Source organism: Epinephelus moara, chromosome 19 (genome assembly GCF_006386435.1).
Source record: "Epinephelus moara isolate mb chromosome 19, YSFRI_EMoa_1.0, whole genome shotgun sequence".
Classification (NCBI taxonomy): domain Eukaryota; kingdom Metazoa; phylum Chordata; class Actinopteri; order Perciformes; family Serranidae; genus Epinephelus; species Epinephelus moara.
In genome coordinates, this window is record NC_065524.1 from 25,632,922 (window position 1) to 25,655,788 (window position 22,867).

Sequence of the window (22,867 nt, forward strand, 5' to 3'; positions counted from 1 at the left end):
GAACCGCCAAGGGAAGTGCCCTTTCCAAAGTTTTTCCTGTACCTTCCTTGGTTGTGCCTCTGAGGCTGCATCCATCATATCTTACAAAGAGTGAGTTAGGAAGGGAGTCAATCATCGTAATCCACCGTGGACCCACTGGATCAAAAACAACACAACATTTTGGCACACCAGAGAGCAGCTGAGAATAAGCCAGAAAAACATGGGGGACTGAAACAAGAGGAGAAACATCAAAGCTCTTATTAACTGTATAACATGTTTGACACTATGTTATATCTACAATAAATAGATAAATGTTCCAATGCAAAGCATGATCCATTCATACACCTCCACCCACAGTGGCTAGTAAGAAAGTACTGTAAGAAACACACAGAAAGAAATTCCAATTACATTCATCGTGTTTGTTATAATACTATATGCAAATTTAAAGTTTTTAAATGCAATACAAAGAAGAAGCAGCTTCTTAAAAGTTTAGCTTCTGAGAAAGTTATATTTTGTTCCATCAAATGTGGAGTCTAACAACACTCATATATTATTTGGTAAGATTATTGTGTCTCCTGAGCAAACACCACATCACAAAACACTGGCATTTACACTTTCTGATAAATATAAACTAAATCAATGTATGTTTTGAGCTGAACTGCAAAATGTCTATAATTTTAAAAAGCTCCGAAGACATCTCTCCTGCAAGGGAATATTTTGGACAAGATTGTCAGATAGACACATTTATATGACAATTTGTTTTTTTCTCGCTTGAAGGGTTTTATTATGTTTGTTTTTTTTTCTTATCTGCTGTGAGGGTCCAAGGACATGTGTTTTTGTTTATACTTTGGGTCTTATCATAGGCTACATTAGGGGTAGGTAACCAGCAGCTCTGGAGCCACACGCTGCTCTTTAGCCTCAGTGGCTCCTTTTGGCTTTGAAGAAAATAAAAATAAAAAATCATGAAAATTAGTTACAGTGTTTTTAATGTTCACTTATCAGTGCTGTCACTCTGGAGTGATTCTGACATTCTCCAAATGTAAAATAGCCTATACATACATATTTCAGCAACTAAAATATGCGTCAATCGTCTTCAGCCCAGCACTGTGTCCTCTACATTTTGCCTAATCTCAACAGCGGTGGCTATAGTAGTCTTGAATCTCTCTAGTTTGGCTAGCTATGGATTACAAATCCAAGAAAAGTAAAGAGGAAACAGAATTGAAGTGTGGGTGAAGAGATTAATTTGCTTTTACTGTCAAAAAGTTCCAACTAATCATAAACAGCCCACTGCAGTGCCACCTGGTGGCAAAAATATATTAATGAATGCCCATTTAGATGTATTTGTAATTTTGACAGGGTAATTTAAATTTAATAGGTGTTGTTACTACAGCTCCAGAGAGATTTTTAAAATAATTTCTGGACAAGAATAGTGCTTTTTATAGTGAAGGTTGCCACTCCTGAGCTACATGAAGGAAAAAACAAAGAAAAACTACAGTGCGTTCCAATCAGGTTTCAATCCCCATACTACCATACTAAATAGTATGCCAGAAAAAGATTTAGTATGTCCCAATACATAGTATGTCAAAAACTCCAGGGTGTTCCACTACATCTGGTCTGATTTTACATTATGCAAGCTAGCATTCTTTTCTGGCTATTCCGACCCACAATCCTCTGCATAGCAGACAATAAGTTGCATCGACTGAGCCGCAAACACATGACAGCTTGAAACCTCATTGACAGCTGATGGACAACTGTCAGAAGTCGCAATGACAGCTGACAGCGCATTCAAGTAACTGATGACCAGTCGAACAGTAATAATAGGAATATTAATTGTTTAAGTAAACAAAATAATCATAAATATCACAAACAGGACATAACTTTATAATTTTAAATAAACTACATTCATCGCAAAGTAGCAACAGCAGAGCTCTGGTAAGTATCTCCATGGTAACAGATATAAAAGTAAGAGGGTCAAAGTTCAGGCCATAATGTTACGAAAAAGTAGTAGATCTATGTCCTGACTGCGTGCACACTGCATGCAACAGTAGGCTGTGGGCTACTTTCCAAGGGCAGCTGCAGTACCTGCTAATCGGAATGCACTCCTACTATTTTCCTCCCATGATCCTTTGCCCCGCGTTAACCGGTCTGCTTCCGGGAGGCTAGTGCTGCATGCACGACGGGAAAAAGATATTGTTTTTTTCGCATAAACATCCTCTCCTGGAGGCTTTTGACAAACTGCCGAGAAAAACGTGATGCAGCATCCAAACTTAGTGCTCCTCAGGCTTCTGTGCCTAACATTAGTCCACTTAAACATGGAGAAACAGTCATGGCTGCGTGATGGAGACATAAATGCGCATCTGCTGAAGCACACCTGGCTGGTCAGGTGGATTGATAATGCCCCTTGAGCACGGCCTGGTCCACTACATTATCATGGATAATAGGTGTGTATTTTGGGCGTTTCCACATCTCACAACATAAGCTGTTTCCCTTGGATGCATTAAGTGGGTAAATGGGTGAACATTATAATAACTGTGTCAGTATTTGTCCGGCTTTAGGACCCAGCGCAGCTTGAAGCGCACATGGCGAAGTGTGGCTGCTCCGGTCCTGGAGGGGATGGCAAGTCCGCTTCACTACTCTCCAACATCCTCTCATTCTGCCTCTCCTGCCGCTTCTTGCCATACCCTTACCACATGAGCAACACCTCCACACACACTGCATTTAACTAACACGTGCATTTGGACGTTTCTCCCCTCAAACCGCTGCCCGCCAAACGTCAGGTGGAGGAAGGAAAAGTTTTTGACAGCTTCTCTCGTGGAGTGACAGCCTGCCACATCACGTTGGGGTCTTAGTGGTGAAGCTTCTTTTTTCTTTTTCCTCCCCCTACTACTACACCACCACCACCACCACCACCACCGCGGTGAACTGCTTTGACCCGTGTCTCCACCCTGTCACCTGTGTCAAGTGGTCGTGCTGCTCTGACAGCGCAGTCTGACCGGAGCGCTTTCCCCCGGCTTCAGCTCACCGCGCCCGGGCATCATGAGAACCTGGAGGCGGCGGAAGAACTTTGCCTTTCTGCTCCTCGCTCTGCGCGTCTGCTGCTGCCTCTCCACGGCGACGGAAAATGCTGACAACACGGTTCACAATAAAGAGGAGGGTGAGTAGACAATATAAGTGTTACAGTTTCTGCTATTAGCTGGATCATTTTCATGTAGTGCTGCAGATGTGGAGCCACAGCTGAGCATGGTTTTCAGAGTGTGTGGACTTGATTCCATGCTTCATCCGGATACTCACAGTGTAAATATCAATGTGTTTGTGCAGGTTTACCTTGTTGTAGTTCATAGAAATTCTAATATGTTAAAGAGGACACTTAAAATGCCAATATTACACATCAGCTTTTGCATTTCTCTTCTCACACAGCCCCTTTTAATTGTCTTGCTGTGCATTTTGCATCTTGGAAATTCACAGAGAAGAGTGTTTTTGTTTTTTTCCAAATCCATTTTTTCTGCTCAGATGGAACAATACAGGGGAGTGTCAGGATGGACAGATGAGTTTAACATCCAGGAGGATACAGCTCTATCTTTAGGGTGTAAACACAAACCAAACAGGATGTTAGTATTATTCAGCTGCTAAACTTAATCTGCCGAATGAGTAAGACACTGACAACCGGGTATTGTGTGTGTAAGACAGAGCTCATCCTAGGAGACAAATGTTTATGTGTGTGTATGCGTGTGTGTGTGGCTGTGCACGTAGTAGCAGGACTAAATGGCAAAGACGAGAGAACTGAAAACATAAATCCATCCATGTTTACGGTTAAAGTGATGTTGAGCCGTTAAAGTGGTTTCTGTTGATCTTGACAAGTTGGGAAGTCAGGATCCAGCTTGCTCCAGTTATAAATAAGCTTAGAAATCAACTCTAAATAACTTATTTCTCAATCTCAGGTGATTCAGATACACACAGTGCCTGCTAAAACAACATTATGTCATGATCAGAGCGGATTGGAAGACAAAAAAATGTCCACACTATGGTAAAAATAGAAGTTTGTGTCATGTCTTAATAATTTAAACGCATTTCTCATCTAGCAAAAGTTAAATGCAATCCCGGACTATGTTTTTCCTTAAGAAGAAATGCACAGACTGCTCATTGTTTGTGATTCCGGGCTAACAAACATAAAGCCTGAGGCTGCATCATTAATAGCACCACACAAATTATAGCAAAGCCTCCCTGAAAATTACCCACGCTGGCAGAGAAATAGGGCGATGCAGTTCAGGAGATGTTTACCACAGACATCGTCTCAATGTGGGGTCATTAGAGCTCTCACTCAGAGGGTTAGCTGATGTATGAATGCAGGGAGTAAAAATAGTTTGAAGGGGTAGTGTGAGTATTGAAATAGGGCAGTACGAACCACCTCTTTGATGTCAGCAGGATACTGACTTCAGCCCTCTCTCTGAAATGTTTGTCATGGCCTCCCCTCTCTCGGTGGAGACAGCGCTACTGTGTCTTTATCATGCTGGAGTTTGTGAGACAGAGTGAAGCGAGAGAGGTTTTCCTCAAGGCAGATTGTCCCTCGGTTTTCCTGCAACATTGTTTGGATCGGATTATCTAATTGGAAATAGATACAGAAACAAGCAAAGCGTGTTTCACTTCAGAAATTCTGCTGATTATATTGGTTTAATGACGGCAAGGTGGGGACGGCAGGAAAAAAAGTTGTCCCAGCAATATTGGTTGAGTCGTATTCAGGGTCACAAGTGTATGTATGTGCATATGGCAAACTGGTTTAACATGTCCTTAAGAAATAGATTAACAAAGAGAGTAGTATATGCAGTACAGTAAAAAATGTAACAAAAACACATGGTCTTAAAGTACCATGATAATTCGGGATGCCAACTGAGACTGTCCTCCCAAGAACAAATGGCAGCATCAGTAATTTACTGTATGTAAGTAATAAGTCCCTCTAGTGGCTGTAAGAATTATGAAATAGAGACATGTTTGTATAAAGCCACAAAGTCCAAAGTATGTAGAGGAAATTGGATGGGAAAAGGTTGGACTTTTACACAATAGACTGCTGTTCACTTCCTGTTTGGGCAATATGACATTATGCAATGTATGATATGTAACATCTTTATGGGAAACCTCAGGTTCTGGCATTTATGTGGATGCCACCTGACACTCTCCACCCACCCAAACACAGTTTTTAGACCAAGTACACCCCCTCATGGCAACGGCACACCCAGATGGCAGTGCACCCCCATGCTGCACCGCAAAAACTGTTCAGAAATGGCCCAAGGAACATGACAAAGAGATCAAATTCCCCAGATCAAAATCAGATCAAGAATTCGTGGAACATGCTGGTACCAAGAGGAACTCCCAATCCATGGTTGGGCCTCCTTGGACCAGACTTGGTTCTGACCTGTCAAGGCATGGACACAGGACCTCTGGGGTGTGTCCTGTGTTGTCTAGCACTGAAACACTGGTGGCAGATCCTTTGAGTCTTGTGGGTTGCAAAGTGGGGTACCAGCATGTCCCAAGGATGCTCCATTGGATTGGGATCTGGGGAATTCGAAGACCAGGTCGACACCTTGAGCTCTTTGTCATGTTTCTGAACAGTTTTTGTGTTGTGACATGGCACATGGTCTTACCTGGGGGCCACTGCTATGTGGGAGTGCAGCTGCCATGAGGGAGGGTTAGGTCTGCAGTGGTGTTTGGGTGGGTGTAGCATGTCAGGTGGCATCCACACAAATGCCAGGAAGCCATCTATGTGAAATTGGAAAAAGCATCTCTCAATAGAGGAGGAGGTCTGCGACACCACCTATCCCCACTTATAATGCTGTCCTTTCATCCTTGCCCAGGAGGTTTAACACCTCTAAAAACAATGGTCGTTCACAAATGGCCTCATGTGACTCTAACGACTCCAATGACCACCGTTGCGGCAGGAGTTTCAACGACCGTCGTTGACACACCTTTGGAGCACTAACGAACCAATGACATCATTGGCCTTGTGAAGACCTTCTCAGAGGTTAAATACCTGGGTTTTTCCACACCAGTTTATCAGACTAGTTGCAGCCTAGTCAGACAAGCATGAACTGATGAAGCCTCTTGGATAAGAGGTGAAACATCTTCTAAGACAAAACTAAGTCCAGTTGCGTTCGATTCAATTGCCTTGAGAAAATGCCAGGACCCAAGATTTCCCACCAGGAGGTTGCATTGTAACAAGATGATCATTATTATTAATTACTTCACCCGCCAGTGAATTAATGTTAGGGTTGATTGGTACATAATGTGAAATAGCAGAAATCTGTCCACTGGTAGAGATTAGGCAATATGGATTTCAGCTGCATTCTATGTAGCAAATCAAGGCTGGATTCTCGTGTGACCTTGGTTTCTTGTGAGTCAAGCTGCTTTGCATGTGATTTGGGCCGACATGAAGGAGGAGAGTGAAGCTGTAAACTTTCAACGCTTAAAACAATTTTTCAGAGGAACCTTGAAGCTTCCATTTTGAGAGAAGGTGTTTTGAGTCCAGTGTTTTAAATTCAAGTATTGTCTCATGCGAGGCAGTTGTTTTTTTTGTTTGTTTAGGAGTTCTAAATAAATTATATATACCATGATAGAAAATTCTGGTCCCTACTGACAGTCACATTGATTTCTTTTAACATGATGGATTTCTCCCCACCCTTTACCAATGAGTTATTTTAACCCAGACCATGATCTCTTTCTAACCAAGGCATTTTTGTGCCTTAATCTAAGAAAGAAAACGATTTAATATTTGCAGTGGTGATTTATTACAGTTTTGGAAGGCACTGTCAAAATATTTCGTCGTGATAGAGCATTAGATCAGAAAAAAATTTCAGTGTGTGTGTGTGGTGTTCTGAAAGGCCATTACAAATCGAAAGGACTTGTTGCTTAATTTTGAAGTAATGAATAAAGGTGGAGTATAGGTTAAAAATTCATTTATTCATCAGCAGGGATAAGAAAGTTCCTGGGACTACCGTTTACATACTTGACAACATAAACATTCTAAATGGGCCGCTTTGTATTTCCTGTTGAAGGTGACAGGAAGCAAACATGGACACAAGCTGTTTCAATGCAATGCAGCTCCAGTTAAACAGTCAATAGGCAGCTCAGGATTTATACTAAGTGCAAAGTGGCTGGTATGTATCTATTTAGCCAAAATGACTTGGCTCCACAGTGGCCTAAATCCGGTCCAACTGGTCGCTTGACTTTAGCCAGATTTGTGATGAGTGCCCTGCCAAAATCAGCCAAACTTGGGCCAATGCCACGAGTTGACATTTGCCCAAAGCTAGCCTGAGATCTGCTAACTGAAGCAGATTCAAAGCCTAAATCGGCCAAAGTCGGCACCTCAAAAAAAAACCAAGCCAAATCTGGCAGCCGTGTATGGACCAGAGCAGACTGACATTCAGTCCATCCATCGCCAGAACACCTCTGAATGTGCCAGCACTCAGATGCAATCGGCTACCTGGATAGAGCTCAAAAACTGTGTTGTGTTAGCAGTTATTGAAGTAAGTGATGCATCTGATAACACAGACTTTCTCTGGTGTGTCTTGTCGATTATATACTGGCCTTGAAGTCAGTAATATTTGCTTTAGTGAATATTTCTACAAGAAAATTCAACAAGTGAATGCACTGTAGAAGTTAACAGGTAGTTTTCATTGAGAAAATTCAAATGAAATCCCCCATCTTATCCCCCATGTGTTTTAACACACTTCCTGCCAAAAAGCAAAGAGTCAGTTGTTGTGTACCAAATCCTATTTACTGAATATGCTTTACAACATTTCACTTCATCACACTGTCTGTCTCCCATCGCGGAAAACTTAAAAGACAAGGTGTCGGGGACAAATCAACCTTTCCGTTCAACATCAGAATGACTTCTTTAAATGATCAAAAGGTTGACTGACAGCTGCTTGAGCGATTCTCAGAATAGTAACACATTTCTTGTTTAAAGCTGGATTAAAAGAACCCTGTCTGTCTAAATGTTGGTGTAATTAAATTTAAGAAAAACTCTTTCTGAAAGAATCTACAAAGTTAACGTCAGGTGATCTGTAGACGAATTGGCTGTGTGCTCATTAGCTTTCAAAAACGCTGAAAGCAAAAAATAAAAGATGTCCCATAAGGGCATGAATCAAGCAGACTATGTTTACAAATCTTTGATGAATTGCTCTCTCTGTCTCCGCCTGTCTCTCTTTGTCTCTCCTCTGCATATCAACTGGTTTTCTGAGGGTCTGATCTCCTCTTCTGGGCAGAGGAAACTCAATAAATAATTAGAGACAGAACCGAATGACCTGGATTAGATTTGAGGATATCATCTGGTCAAGCCGCGGCATCAGACAAAATTAATTAGAAAGATTAGAATGTCTGTGTTGTCTAAACAAACTGGAGGAGAGGAGAATGAAACCTGCCCCGAGCCCCCTGAAACACAGAGAAATTCACTCCCTTTGGTTGCTCAGGTGCACTGCCCACCTTTCAGCACAGTTTCCTGGCATGTAACTCACACCCCTCCTCTAGTCCGTGGTAGAACGCTGACGTATGGCTGCCATCCCTGTTAAAACAACCCCTTTCTGCTAAAGCCATTTAGGAAATAGCCTCACCCTGGTCTGCCTTTTAAACCCTTGGGGTGGCTGTCGCTTGACATTTTGAGGGCAGGCTGGCATTGATTTGTTAGCCACAAGGGAACGACAGTCATAGTTAGAAACGTCTCCCTCTGTTAAGCATCATTGGCCATTATAGCCATCAGTGTGATTTAGCTTCCTTCTGCTGGCCACGTGCTGCTCTGCCCGGGGATGACAGGATCACGGATATAGTAGATAAGCCGATGTTATGAGACGGCAACACGACACATAAACCAGTGGCATGCACAAGTCAGAGATGCATACAGCTGCTGTGTGATAATCTGAGAAACTAACATGCACACACGACCTATTCCAGATTAATATTCCAAAGACGGATGTGAGAGGTGTATCGTGAAACTGTGAGAAATATGGGTGTCAGACGGCAACAAAGCTGCAGACCACCACCTGCTGAGCCCTGACTGACAGCAGTCTGTCACAGTTGTGATAGATGAAGGTGGGTGCATTTCCCCTCGATCTGCATCAGTCTTCAGAGAACCGAAAGAGACACAGAGACAGGTGCAAACGCAGTCACCTACCTCTCTTATCCATTCACACACAATTTTCTCTGAAATGAAGAGAAAATATTACTTTTTGTGGAGCGAAGAGAGGAAGAAAGAAGTAATGAATAGATACAAAGTAGGAAGGGAACATGAAGTCACTGCTGTCACAACGTATCTGTAAACGGCTAGCATTGATATTAATGCTCAAACGCAGGATGAAGGCCGATATTGGATTTACGAGAGGTGCACACATGCTGCCGCCAGTTCGCACATTTAAAGTGAATGAGAGGCTAGAGGTGTAATGGAAGAAATAGGGAGTATTTTGGCTCACAAAAGAGCTGGTGAACATATGAATTCTTTAGAGCAGCGGTTTGCTTGTTTGTTTCTGTTTCTTTGACAGAGCGCCCTTCTCAAGAAATATTAGGTTGTGCTTGGATGAGAGGAAGGACTGAGCGTTTAAAGTGAACTGATGCAACAACACGATTCTGGTCTGAGACTCGCGGTTGCACAGCGGACTGAACAGCTGGGTCACCCTGCATCAATAATTTCACAGCAGAGAGGTCATCACAGCTCTGTGTCAGTGTATTTACTGCAGGACATCGTTGATTGGAGTCCAGCCATGTTCTTAAACCATCAGCCTTTATATTGTGGGGGCTTTTGATGGAGGGAATAGAGGCTGTTTTGATAGAGTATTATATGAAGTGAACATCTTTGTGAAGAAAGACCTCGGAGGCAGAGGTTGGTTGTGCTTTGCACACAGCAATTAAGGACCTTGATCTCTAAATGTGTTTGTGTGTGTGTGTCTGTGTGTGTGTATGTTTTGTACTTGAACGAATGTCCTTCAATAACAAATTGTTATTTATTTTATTTTATTCTATTTTACCTTTATTCCACCGGTAATATTCCCACCGAGTTTTAAATCTCTTTTACAAGGGAGTCCTGGTCAACACAGCAGCATAATTCGATGAATATATTATTTAGAGCTGCAAGGATTACTTGATTTATCATCGGTCACCAAAAAATTAGCCACTATATATCGTTGAATGATAATTTTTAACGCAAAAAAGCCAAACATTTGCTGGTTTCATGTTTCTGAAATATGAGCATTTGATGCTTTTGTCATACACAAAAATATACATAATAGTTTTGGATTATTTTTTTATTTATCCATTTAAAGACCCTTTGGCTCTGGGAAATTACATAAAGCATTTGTCACTGTTGTCTGACATTTTATTGACAAAATAATTCATCAATTAATCATGATAAATAATTGGCCATTTAATTAGTGCCGCACAATAAATCGAACATTAATCATGATCATGATTCTGGCTACAATTAAATGATCGATCATGCTATTGACGTTTGAAATGCATGCTCCACTTATAGAAAACTCAGCTGCATATTAGATCAAGTGCTCCCTAAGCTAACAGCAGCCTCCACTTTTGAGGGGGTGTCATGCCGTTATGTGTGCGCTCTGCAGCGGCAGCCTGTGGAAAACTTTCCAGAATGCTGCAACTGCAGGTGGGCAAAATGAATATCATCCGTCATCAACCATTATCATCTGTTGTCTTGAAACAGGAGAGAGCAAATGACATGCAGAGAGAGCATGAGGCTTGCATCTGCACCCACCACAAAGCAACACAACTAACTTTATTGAACCACCTGAAAATTCAACAATCAGCAGTAGGATGAATGCATGAAGGCTGAGGAGAAGAACATCGGTACCACAACCTTACCGTTACAGTTAATCCATGTTCTTGTCCAGTGTCAAATCAGACATTCAGAGCGAGCAGCATCACTGTAGCATGTCACGGTAAAAACAAACATATATGTGCAGACACATATCCATGAAATATGGACTGAATTCAAGAGAAGAAGAACCTTATTTTGATGCAAGAATTTGTTATTAAGCCTATGATGAAAGTAAACGCACTGATCTGTTGATTCAATTTTGGATAAAACGGTTTGGTACAATTTCATTTGTAATTTGCTTCCAGGAGATGCACTGTGAATAAGACCAGTCTCTATAAAGCTGTACTTGGGCACAGTGGCGCTTTGAGCTAAATGCTAATGTGAACATGCTAACATGTTCAAAATGAGAATGCTAACATTCTGATGTTTCGTGGGTACAATTTTTTTTATCATGTTCACTGTCTCAGTTTGGCATGATAGCATGCTAACATGTGCTAATTATCACTTAAAGCGACACTTACCTTTCTGGAAATTTTACGCTTTTCTTTGTTTAGGTTAAAATGCTATTAAGAAGCTGATGGCACACTAAAATGTAAGTAAGTGATCAAAACTCATAATTGTACCATTCTCATATGGTTCTAAGAAAACTCCGACCAATCATTGCATTCGGACCGAATGGACCGAACAGTGTCCTGTCTGTCTTCCCCACGTGGAGGCCTCCGACTGATGTTACCGCTCACGTAACATCCACAACATTATATATGACTCCTCTTCTACACTTCTCTTGGCGTGTTACACTCGCTCTCCTCTTCCGTGTATCTAACGTTACCTTGCCAACGCCTACGTCTATCATAGACGTAATGAGGACGTAATAGAGGAGGGGGGAGTAGGCCTTTGGAGGAAGGTGGAGTTGTGGATGTTCAAATTTTTCTAAGTGCTGTGTGAAATGCAAGAAAGGTAATAGTAACTTTAACACAAAGTACATCTGAAGGAGAGGGAACGTTATTAGATTTGCAGGTAGTTGGTCATAAACTCTAGGCACTCCATCCCATAGTTGTTGGGGTAGGATCAAAGTGATTGACCAATAAACCGAACTATCCAAACCATGCTGCTAGCATGGCTGAAAATCCATATTCATTGGAAAGCTGTCTCCCCCACAAATAGCTGCTAGGTGACCCAGCATGTATGATAAGTTTCTGTTAATCCCCAAATCCTCCAAACTGAAATCCCCATCGCTCTGAGACATAATGCCAAAATCTGTGCAGGACAAGATGGGAATTGGCTTTTCCACTGTTGCTCCCACAGGATGGGAATGTGACACACAAGCAAATCTCACCCACCCTGCGAAGTCTCGTATTACCATAACTTCACTGTGAGCCACAGACCTCAGAGTTTACTCCATTGGGTCAATAATGGGCTGATCTGTTTGGAAAAGATCTGGGGGGGTCCCACATCCAGGATTATCACCTTCTCAACTTCAGTGCTAATTACTCCAGTGTGTCATCATCATCACAGGGGGAAAGAGGGTGATGAGGGAGTTGATAGAGGGAGGGACTGTTGAAATGAGGCAATGAGGGAGCTCTCAAATTCTCAATTGCTGCAGAAGGCTTTGGGACTCTTTGTTTTTCTCCGTGCCTCTCAGCCCCTTTTCCTCTCTGTCTCTCAGCCTGGTCTCCCCCACTGTCAAAAAGAAGCTTATAATTTTGTCCCACACTGGAAGTCAAATTGTTCACCCCCTCTTTTTGTCAGTATCTACATGCTCAAAGACGCTGGTGGTAGAGGAGCCAGAGTGCAGGAGTAGAAAAAGTAGTTGTCACAGCAGAAGTGAACAAATAAGGAGTGAAACGATCATGTTGTCTTTTGTGTCATTTAATAAAGTGATAAAACAGAATAATAAGAGTTATAACAGAGTCAATCTATTTCAGTTGAAAGGTCAGAGCTCTGGCACCTGGAGTGTCCTCTGTAGGTCTGACAAAGAATCACAGACTCAGTCACATAATTTAATTAAAATTTAGAATTGCACAGCAAAACGTAGGCAAAGGGAGGCCTCCAGTTAACTGATAACTGTCATGAGAACAGCTACAAAGCAAGCCTCCATACACAATTGAAAACTCTCCAAGGACACAGTTTACTTCAGGTAAAATGGAGCCTTATACACATAAGGAAGCAGAATACTACATGTCTGTACATGGTAATGAATAATTTTGTTCCTACAGTAGTCAATTATCAGTTCATTTTAGTAGTTAGGATATTAATACTTTGAATTGCTCTGTTTGATTAGGAGTGTAAGTTTTTTTAGCCACACTAGCAATATGACACAGTGTCTGTTTGTCATTCTGTTGATTAGTCCAGATCCAAATATCTTAACAACTAAAGGATGTTTCATTGCCATGAAATTTTGTTCAAACAATGACGTAAAGTCTACTGACTTAAGTGATCCCCTGACTATGAGGTTGACATTTTTGGTTTTATATTAAATGCCTTGACAACAGTTTGATTGAATGCAATTAGATTTGGTACAAATGTCTCCGGGGGCCCAGAGGATGAATCCTAATGACAATAGTGATGATGACTTGACATTTGTAGCGTGGTAACACTAGAAAAGTGAGTAAATAAAGTATACTCAAAGTTTACAACATGCCTACGCAATACTAGGGGTGGATATCACCAGATGATCCACATTATATTATCACAATACAATGTAATTGTGATTTTCAAAATGTTGCGATATGCTGAGTATTGTGATAAAATATATTGCAATGTATTTCCTTTTTTCAACTGTAAATTATGTCCCCAAAGGAAAACTTTGTCAGCATCTGTTTTATTTAAAAAATTAACTTCAGTCAGTTCATCTCACTTTATTTTTTTCCAGCAGCAAAACGTATCTAGTGAATTGAAAAAGCAATTAATTATATTATTCTACTAGGCTACCTAAAGTTTGCTTTGTATTTGTAATCTTAATATTTCACATTAGTCATGGACCAAGCACTCAAACCACAAATCACAGGTTTACAGTTCAACAACAAAAAAAAAAAAAAAGTTCAGGTAACTCAAAGACTTACGAGAAATGAATCAGTAGCTATGTTTCCATCCAAAAGTGATTCGAATCATTGGGAAATGCGCATTAAAAGAAATACGAATCCTGTGTGTTTCCTTTAAATGTACGGATTTTGGTGAAAACTACGAACTCGCGGGAGTTTTCCGCAGAACCGGAAACAAAACAAGTCTCGCATTCTTCTTCTACATTTTCTGGCGGTTGGCAACCAGCTTGTAAATGCATTACCGCCTTCCCGACCTGGAGTGTGGATATCACCATGGAGAGAGGTGCTCTATGTCAGACTTAATTCGAACATAACTGTTTCCATCCCCCGTTTTGCGAATCAACATTTTTTCGAATCAACCAAAACCCGGCTAAAGCGAGCATATTTTAGTTTGTGCGAATCAGGGGATTTTAATTCGAATTTTGGCGTTTCCATCATAATTTTCCGATGCGATACTTCTAGATGTGCATCTAAACAGGCTGATGGAAACATGGCTAGTAACTCACAAAAGCAAACCGTAACATAACAAAAGCAAATAGCAGAATGACAAAACAGTGTAAACTAAATGTGTGTGCTTCATCTAGACACAGTGTGTTGTCAAAATATCAATGCATTTCAAACTAAACAAACTGGAGCAATTTGTATTTCAAGTGACTGCAAATTAAAGCTAACTGAGCATGTGGTAATGGTGTGGATGAACATGGGAATCATTCAACCTTTTGTGTAGATGTGGGCACGGCGATCACGATATTATACTTAATACTTGGCACTGTGTGACGATACGATACACAAAAATATCGCAGTACTAAGGCTTTTTCCCCACCCCTTGTTAATCCAGTTGAATTTTGAGCATGCTGTTGATGTGCACTATTCTCTCCCGATGCAAAATAGAAGAGATGCTCACAGTCTGTTTCTGAAGTTGGACGCTGAAAACACACAAGCAGTGGTGAGGTGTAGCAAGCTGCTTTGTAATGCCGGGTGTGTTTTCAGGGTAATCGGCAGCATCGCGATTTACAAACGATGTCACATTATTGTGTCATTTCTTGTTAGTAGTAGTATAAACTATAATGATTAGTATAAAGCACATAATATATAGATTTAGTGTGTCGTATGCTTTAAAGAAGCTAAAAATAGCTTGTTTCATCAGCCCAGTAAAAGGCTGGTAGACATGGACTGAGGCAGAAACATAATTTCATAATTTTCCCCTTCTACCATCATCTCTAAATAAATCTACCAAAAATGTAAAAAGATATTTAAAGAGGGCTTTCAAGGGTTCGTCTTTGAACATTGCAAGTGCCTGGAAATTACAGCCCTGGCCAGTGTCTTGTTGAATATATTGTAATTTCCATCTTGCTGCTGGAGAACATGAACTAACAGAGTGTAAGCTGGCCAGTTCATTATGCTGCTCAAGGTGTAATGCAGAGATGAAAAATCCATTTCTACATTTGCTCTCTATGGAGAAAGGCAGCCTGTGTTCAATGGATGACTTATTTTATTAGTGGAAGTCTTTTTCTTTTAAGTTGCTTCTAGCATCAAACATCAATTCACATGCAGCAAAGTAGCTGTACTCATTTTTTAAACAATGCTGTCTGCTTTTGCATGTCTTTTATTAGTCTAGGAACATCATACTGAAGATGAACTGTGTCAGCAGCAGGGCCTTTTTTAATGTTTATAAAAAAGGATTCGTCAGGAGCCTTTTAACGGGGAACTGTAGAGTGCTCTCTTTGATGTGCTGGAAGGAAGAGTGTTTATTATGAAGGGAGACCAAGGCTTTATTTTAGTGCTGAGTTTCACTCTGTGGCAGACTCACTGTACAGTAACAACCTGTAATATGGTAGATGGTCTTAAAGATTATGTTGACATCGTTCTGTTTCTCTGAGTGACTCCAACTTTCTGCTAATTAAATAAATGTCACGACAAGCTCACCATCTAATTGATGTCACAGGAATAGTTACATGCCATTTTTACTTCCAGGAACAACTCTTTAAAGATAGTCATGAGCTGCATTGTGTTTCAAAGCGGCCTCATTCGCCATTCTCTTTGTCGAGGGCTCTTTATATCCGAGGGCACAACGTAGGTGTAGCATCCGTTGCTGTATTTAGGTCAGTGGTGTTTTCATACGGAATCAGTAATTGGATGTATACAGAGAGCTCCACTGAAGTGTTTGTTGAGCTCCTTTGTTCCACTTTGACCCAAAAGATGAAAACATTTTAGCATCTTTAATCCTCCCGATTTCTCGTGTCAGAGAATGTAGAACCTGGAGCGTCTGAGTTAGAAGTACAAAAACACCAAAGATGCTAAGATCTTCACTGAATCAGAGCACTTGAACACCGACTCTTGTACTTCCTCTCCTCAGATTCCCCCGTAGATTTTTGTCCTATGTAAGTGTGTGTAAGGTGTAGATGAGCCTGGTCTTTGCATCACAAGTATGTTCACCAGTTGTATGAAATGTGCCATTGGATTGCTAGATATTGCTATTGGTATAGTACACCTAACAATAACCCTTACCATTAGAGCTGAAAAAACCCCCTCTGTCTCCAATTTCTCAAGTGGATATTTTGTGGTTTCTGTACTCTATTTCTTGGATCGTGGAGAAAACAGATAAACATTTTTCAGCATTTTATAGACCAAACAGCTTATCGATGAATCGAGAAAATAATCAATGAAAATAATTGTTAGTTGAAACTAGGGGTGGTAATTGCCAGAGGATTCACGATACGATGTTATCACGATACGATATTATCACGATATGATATTATCATAGTACGATATTATCACAATATGATATTATCACGATACAATATTATCACGATACGATATTATCATGATACAATATTATCATGATATGATATTATCTAGATACAATATTATCACAATGCGATATTATCATGATACAATATTATCTAGATACGATATTATCACGATACGATATTATCACGGTATGATATTATCTAGATACGATATTATCATGATACAATATTATCACGATACAATATTATCACGATATGATATTATCTAGATACGATATTATCATGATACAATATTATCCCGATATGATATTATCTAGATACGATATTATCATGATACAATATTATCACGATATGATATTATCTAGATACGATATTATCACGATACGATATTATCATGATACAATATTATCACGATATGATATTATCTAGATACGATATTATCACGATACAATATCACGATATTACTGTGATATTGTGATAGGCTGTGTATTGCATACAAATATATTGTGATATATTGGTATTTTATTACCTTTTTTCACAACTGCAATTTTTTTCCCCAGTGATAAAATTTGTCAATGTAAAGTGAGCCCTCATGGTCGTAGTATTCCCGCACTATTCTCATATGACACTGCTTGCAAATCGCATGTGTTATATCCAAGTCCGTGTTTCCTTCCATGTTAAAAAAAATCCAAAATAAGTCCAGATGTTTCCAGATGCCCACAGCTCATTTCTGATTTCTGTCAGTGCCTCCATCTTTGTTTTGTTTAACTTCCTGCCAAAAGCTGCTGACTGAGACCTCTGCTGACCTCACCAGGAAAACAAAACATCAGCACCATCTAGTGGACCGAAAAACCAATTGATTTTATTATTCTAGTACCAAAAGTTGTATAAAAATGTGTATTAGCAAAAATGAATGAGCTCAGAGGTAGAGCGGGTCGTCCACCAATTGGAAGATTGGCGGTCCAATCCCCGGCGCCTCCAGCCTACATGGCGAAGTATCCTTGAGCAAGATACTGAACCCCAAAATTGCTTGATGGGTGTTCCATCAGTGTGTGAGTGTGTGTGTGAATGGGCGCTTTGAGTGGTCAGATGACTAGAAAGGCGCTATACAAGTGCAGGTCCATTTACCATTTACCATAATAAAAGATCAATCCTTGGCGTCTGTGTATGGATACACATTTAGAAAGCTTGAACCAATTAAATATGTCAAACTTTTGAATTTACCTAAAATAATGTTTTGACATTTTAGAGAAAAAACAAATTTCAGTGGGAAATGGCTGCTTTTATTAGCCCTTCTATCCAAAGCACTTACAATTTGCCTCTCATTCACCTATTCATACACTCACTGATGGCAGCGAGCTAGTGAAGTGCTGGAGTGACCATCATTAGCAATTTAAGGTTCAGTGTCTTGTCTCAAGACATTTTGACACTTGGACTGTAGGAGCTGGGGATTGAACCGCCAACCCTCTAATTAGTGGACAAACTGCCTTTAACCACAACTGCTGCAGCTCATTTGCTTTGCTGAGAGTTCAGTTAGAAGATCAATACCACTTTAATATCTGTGCATCTCCTCATATGAAGAACTGTTCTCTCAGTACTTTTGTTAATGTAAAACTTTGCTGTACAAGTGGTTAAAGATACTCAAACATCTTAAAGCCTAATGTTGAACAATGAATAACCCTGTTATTAACAATACTTCTGTTAAAAACATAATGTAGACGCCCGTTTCTGTTGATTTCAATCTGTGATAGTTGAATCAAACCTCTCTCGACAGCTGGTAGAAAACATTGCAGACCTATTGTATTCGACTGTTTTCAAGGGCGCTCCTATTTTTTAAATTTCATTTCATGTATTTGTGAACACGAGACAAAAAAGCATTGAAAGAAAGAACAAACCTGTCCACACTGATAATAACACCTATCTCACGTCCGTGCAGTGGCTTCAGCTTGGCTCAATACTGGCCCATTTTATAATCAATATGTGTGATCAATACAGTAGGCACTCCCAGAAATGATTCTGGGTTAGAGCCAGACTTCCATCGAATCCAATCGCAACAGTTGAACTCACCTCTGCCGTGTGTTACTTGTCAGCGTTTTTGGCACAATACCTTTTTTTTTTTTTTAAGACATTTGTCCTTGTGTATAATCGTAGTACCTTCATCTTCCTTTTTTCCGCTGAAAGAGGATCCTCCAGTGAGTCACTGCTGGCCAAAATTCAGCTTTTGAGGGCAGTCACAGACGCATCACAGGGCTTTGATTGGAGGGCTGTTTTTGCAGCTGCCGTGCAAATATTGAACATTAAATCTTCGCTATTTTCTAACCCATAATCAGAGTTCTTATCCTCTGATCCGCTGTTATTAAAGGTCGGCTCTTCGAAATAACTGGAAAGTCATGTCTCTGGGGTCCTATTGTATTTCCTCGCTTTCATATTTGACTCGAGTTGAAAGCTGTTGAGACCAGGCCTGTGTGGTTAGGAGCAGCTATGACAGAGGTTATCTGACAGTTTTGCAACATAAAAGATCTAATTTTGATTCTGGTTAAAGTAAGTATTTCACAATTTTGTAGCAGGGTTCATGAACAATCAACAGCTTTGACAATTATCTCAGCTCCTGTCTGCCCATTCTCAGCAGCATCAGCAGCAAAGATTACATGCTTTAGGTATATAATAATGAAGAATTTGTTTACATCAGGGCTGAAATGATAAGGTGATTAATCCAGAAGTTGATCAAGAACAATGTATCTGCATCAATTTTAATATTAGAATAGTAATTCAGTCTCTTTTTAAAGCAAAAATGCCAAAAAATATTGGTTCTGACTTCTCAAAAGTGCATGTTTTCTGGTTTTCTTACTCCTCTGTGTTAGTAAACTCAATACCTTTGGCTTCTAGATTGTAGCACAAGATAAGTTTAAGTGTAACAATTTTGTGTATTCACAACTTCACCCTCCTTCTCCATGTCAGCCCAAATTGCATTATCTTGCAAGGCAGCTGGATTCACAAGATCTCATGAGAATCCAGCCCTGATTTCTACATAACCTGCCCCGAATAGCTCCTGCACCAGAAATGGTATTGTCAGATCTTGGACTGGTGGACTGTAGCGTGGTTTATACCATCATGTCCCCTAATCCTGTTTCACATAGGTTGGTGCAGGAATGAGACCTGTGGGTTCTAGTTCCCTCGTCTCAAAGTCATTGAGTTTTTTTAGCTTCTCACCATTTTCTGTACTGTGACATAACATCGTTCAGTAATTACCCAATAAGTGGCTAAATGAACACGTCTTTACAGTCACATTCGTGTGGTGACGATGGTTGTAGCCTAACGTTTTTACTCCGGTAATTCATGCTTCAAAAATTGAAAAAAGGGGTTTTCATTTGCGAAGATTGCTTGCTGAACAGAACGTGTAAATATCCTAAACTTTTGTTCGACACAGAGATTCATTTCTGTAATAATCCAAAATCCATTGGAAAAATCTGATAGGCTTTTTGTCTAGGGAACCAGGGTGATGTCAACGTCTGGATTGGCCTTCAAAAAACATCATTCCTGCAGCACTTTATAGGCCAAATGATTAATCGCCAAGCATTGTCGCCTCATAGCAAGAAGGTTCATGGTTCAAACCTGGGATTGCGGGCTCACATGCCCTCCCCGCAGCGTGGTTTTTCTCCAGGTTCTCCAGCTTTCTCCCATAGTCCGAAGACTAGACTAGATTAGGCTAATTGGTGACTCTAAATTGTCCGTAGGTGTGAATGTGAGCATTAATGGTTGTCTGAATGGTTGCATGTTCTCCCCGTGTCAGCGTGGATTTTCTCCAGGTACTCCAGCTTCCTCCCACAGTCCAAAGACATGCAAGTTAATTGGTGACTAAATTGTCCGTAGGTGTGACTGCGAGTGTGAATGGTTGTCTATCTCTATGTGTCAGCCCTGCGATAGTCTGGCATCCTGTCCAGGGTGTACCCCGCCTTGTCCAGTGTCAGCTGGGATCAGCTCCAGCCCCCACGTGATCCTCAAGAGGATAAGCGGTTACAAAAAATGAATGAATAAATGAGTTCACATATAATATTTTATCTAAAACTGAAAGTAATGTTGACAAAATAATCTCACCATAAGGCCCGTTGAGTAGTTGCTCAGGAGCTTTTGATCATATTACATGATCTTCATCAGCAGATGGAGTTTGCCAAGTTGTCATGGAATTGTAGATCTCAGAATGTTTAATGGACTTTCCATCTATGTCGGCTTTAAAGTTGGCCATAAAAGTTCATTCTTGACTTTGGAAACATCACTCACAAGGTCCATTTTGTAGCTGTTCTGGAGCTTTCGTATGATATTGTGTCAACTGTTGTTCTCAAGGTCAAGTAGAAAGTACCCCTTATTCCTGTGGTAAAAAGTCTAAACATGTATGGTGTAATAATTTTTCTTTTCCATTCAATACACAGTATGTTGTACATAATTTGTATGCAAATGTTATTTTAATCAGCTTGCAGGAGGTCGCTGAAGTCCCACTGTGACGTTTGCTCTCTTGTACTCCCTGAACACTTTGTGCCTATAGATTACCACCTGTCCTTCATCTGCCTGTTTTGACCTTCCTCACACTGTTTATGCTCTTATTCATCTCAAGAGAGGGACTCCATGATGATATTGCTGATTAAGCAGATATAGTATTGGGTGTGAATGAAAAGTAGCGTATTCAGTTTCTACTACAGACCAAAGGGAGAGCACATAATGCTGCACATGCATTTTTTAATATACTATCTGTGCATATATCATTTCCTTGCTTTAATCACCCCAACAAAATCTACACTCTTATTCTCCAAAAAGATGAATAAAAGAGAAAGCAAAAATAAGTGCAAGTCCTCATGCAGCAGGTAACATACTAAGTGTACATAATGAGGTTGATTTTGAGTCCAGCAGCGTCCCCTATTTGACTGAGGTAATTGCAGCTCATTTTGTTTGTTTATATTGTTGGCTGTGTCACTTCCCTGCTGAGTAAAGTGGACATCAGCCCCTGTTTGAACACACATTACTTACCAGTTAGTTAGTAATCCGGCTCATGCTTCGGGTGCAGTGCTAGAGAAGAATCACCCTTGTTAAATCATCAAAAGCTTTAAAAGAGCTAGCTTTAAAAGAAATCTGGTTTTTGAGGCTTTTTAAAAAGAGAAAGGAGGAAATATCTTTTTGGCTGCCAAACAGACTTGTGTTTTTTAGATGTATGACCCGCAGCTGATTTCCCCTTGTGTCCAATATGGGGATACAACTGTGGTTGGCTTAGCAATCAAGATACTCTCCAGAAAACATATGGGATTAACCCAGTTTTAGTTTGAATTTCAAAGGTTCCCAAAGAGGATAAAGCCCACGAGAATGATCATGAATCTCATATTTCTTTGCTGTTTGAAGGGAATGCTTCTTTTTGGGAAGCAGTGACGGATGTTGCATGGAAACTTTAATCTTCGTCCAGCCTGTACTGAGGCCTGGACGCAAAGTCCTTCACAAACCTTTTGTCAACCTTTGAACTTCATTTCAAGCTTTTATTCTCCACACAACTACTTCCTCCACGACTTTCCAGGTGAACAACATGAAATCCTTTGAAGAAGGATTGTCCAGAGGTGTGCAACTCTTTGTGTCTCGCCCTCTGTTGTGGCAGGCTTTTCGGCCACTTTTGAGTGTTACTCTTCTGAACAACTTAAAACACTTTAGCCCTCCGATGTGGTGACATCATCTTGAATGACAGGGCTGCAAGATTACAGCCAAAGTGATAATCACAATTATTTTGATCAATTTTGAGATTATGATTAATTATCACGATTATTCATTGATTTTTAGGGACAATTTATTTTTACAATGTGACATTTAAATAAACAGAGCACTGCTTTTACGTCCATGTTGTGCTAAATTCCTGCTGATGTACCAATCTTTGCATTAAGATAAGACTGGTCCTTTTTCACAGTGCATCTATTAGACGCAAAATATATATCTTACCCTAAATAAAATCAACAGAGCACTGCTTTTACTTTCATGCTGTGCTACATTCCTCCTAATTAACAAATCTTTGCATCAGAATAAGACTTAAAGTATTCAAATAAAAACACAAGACGTTTGTGCTCTAAAGAAAGGATCAGCACTCAGTGAAAAACCTCCTAAGCCCTATGATAAGCTATTATGGCAAGGCTTAACTATACAGACCAGTGAGCAGTGATAACTAACATATCTTTGGGGTCATCGGGTGGGAACCTCCTTTCACCAGTGTTTCGTCTAGTTGGTCCCACGACACCTCCAGGAGGCTAGACAGTGATCTC

The 22,867-nt window shown here is 40.3% G+C and overlaps 1 protein-coding gene across 1 annotated transcript in view; it reads left to right on the forward strand.

The window, feature by feature from the left end:
* The first annotated feature begins 2,638 nt into the window (after window positions 1-2,638).
* adam12b (ADAM metallopeptidase domain 12b) overlaps window positions 2,639-22,867 on the forward strand; it is a 137,310-nt gene continuing 117,081 nt past the window's right edge. The window contains exon 1 of the mRNA XM_050070451.1: window positions 2,639-3,133. Within this exon, the coding sequence (XP_049926408.1) occupies window positions 3,016-3,133 (118 nt within the window). The 5' untranslated portion in view covers window positions 2,639-3,015. The remainder of the gene's footprint in view (window positions 3,134-22,867) is intronic.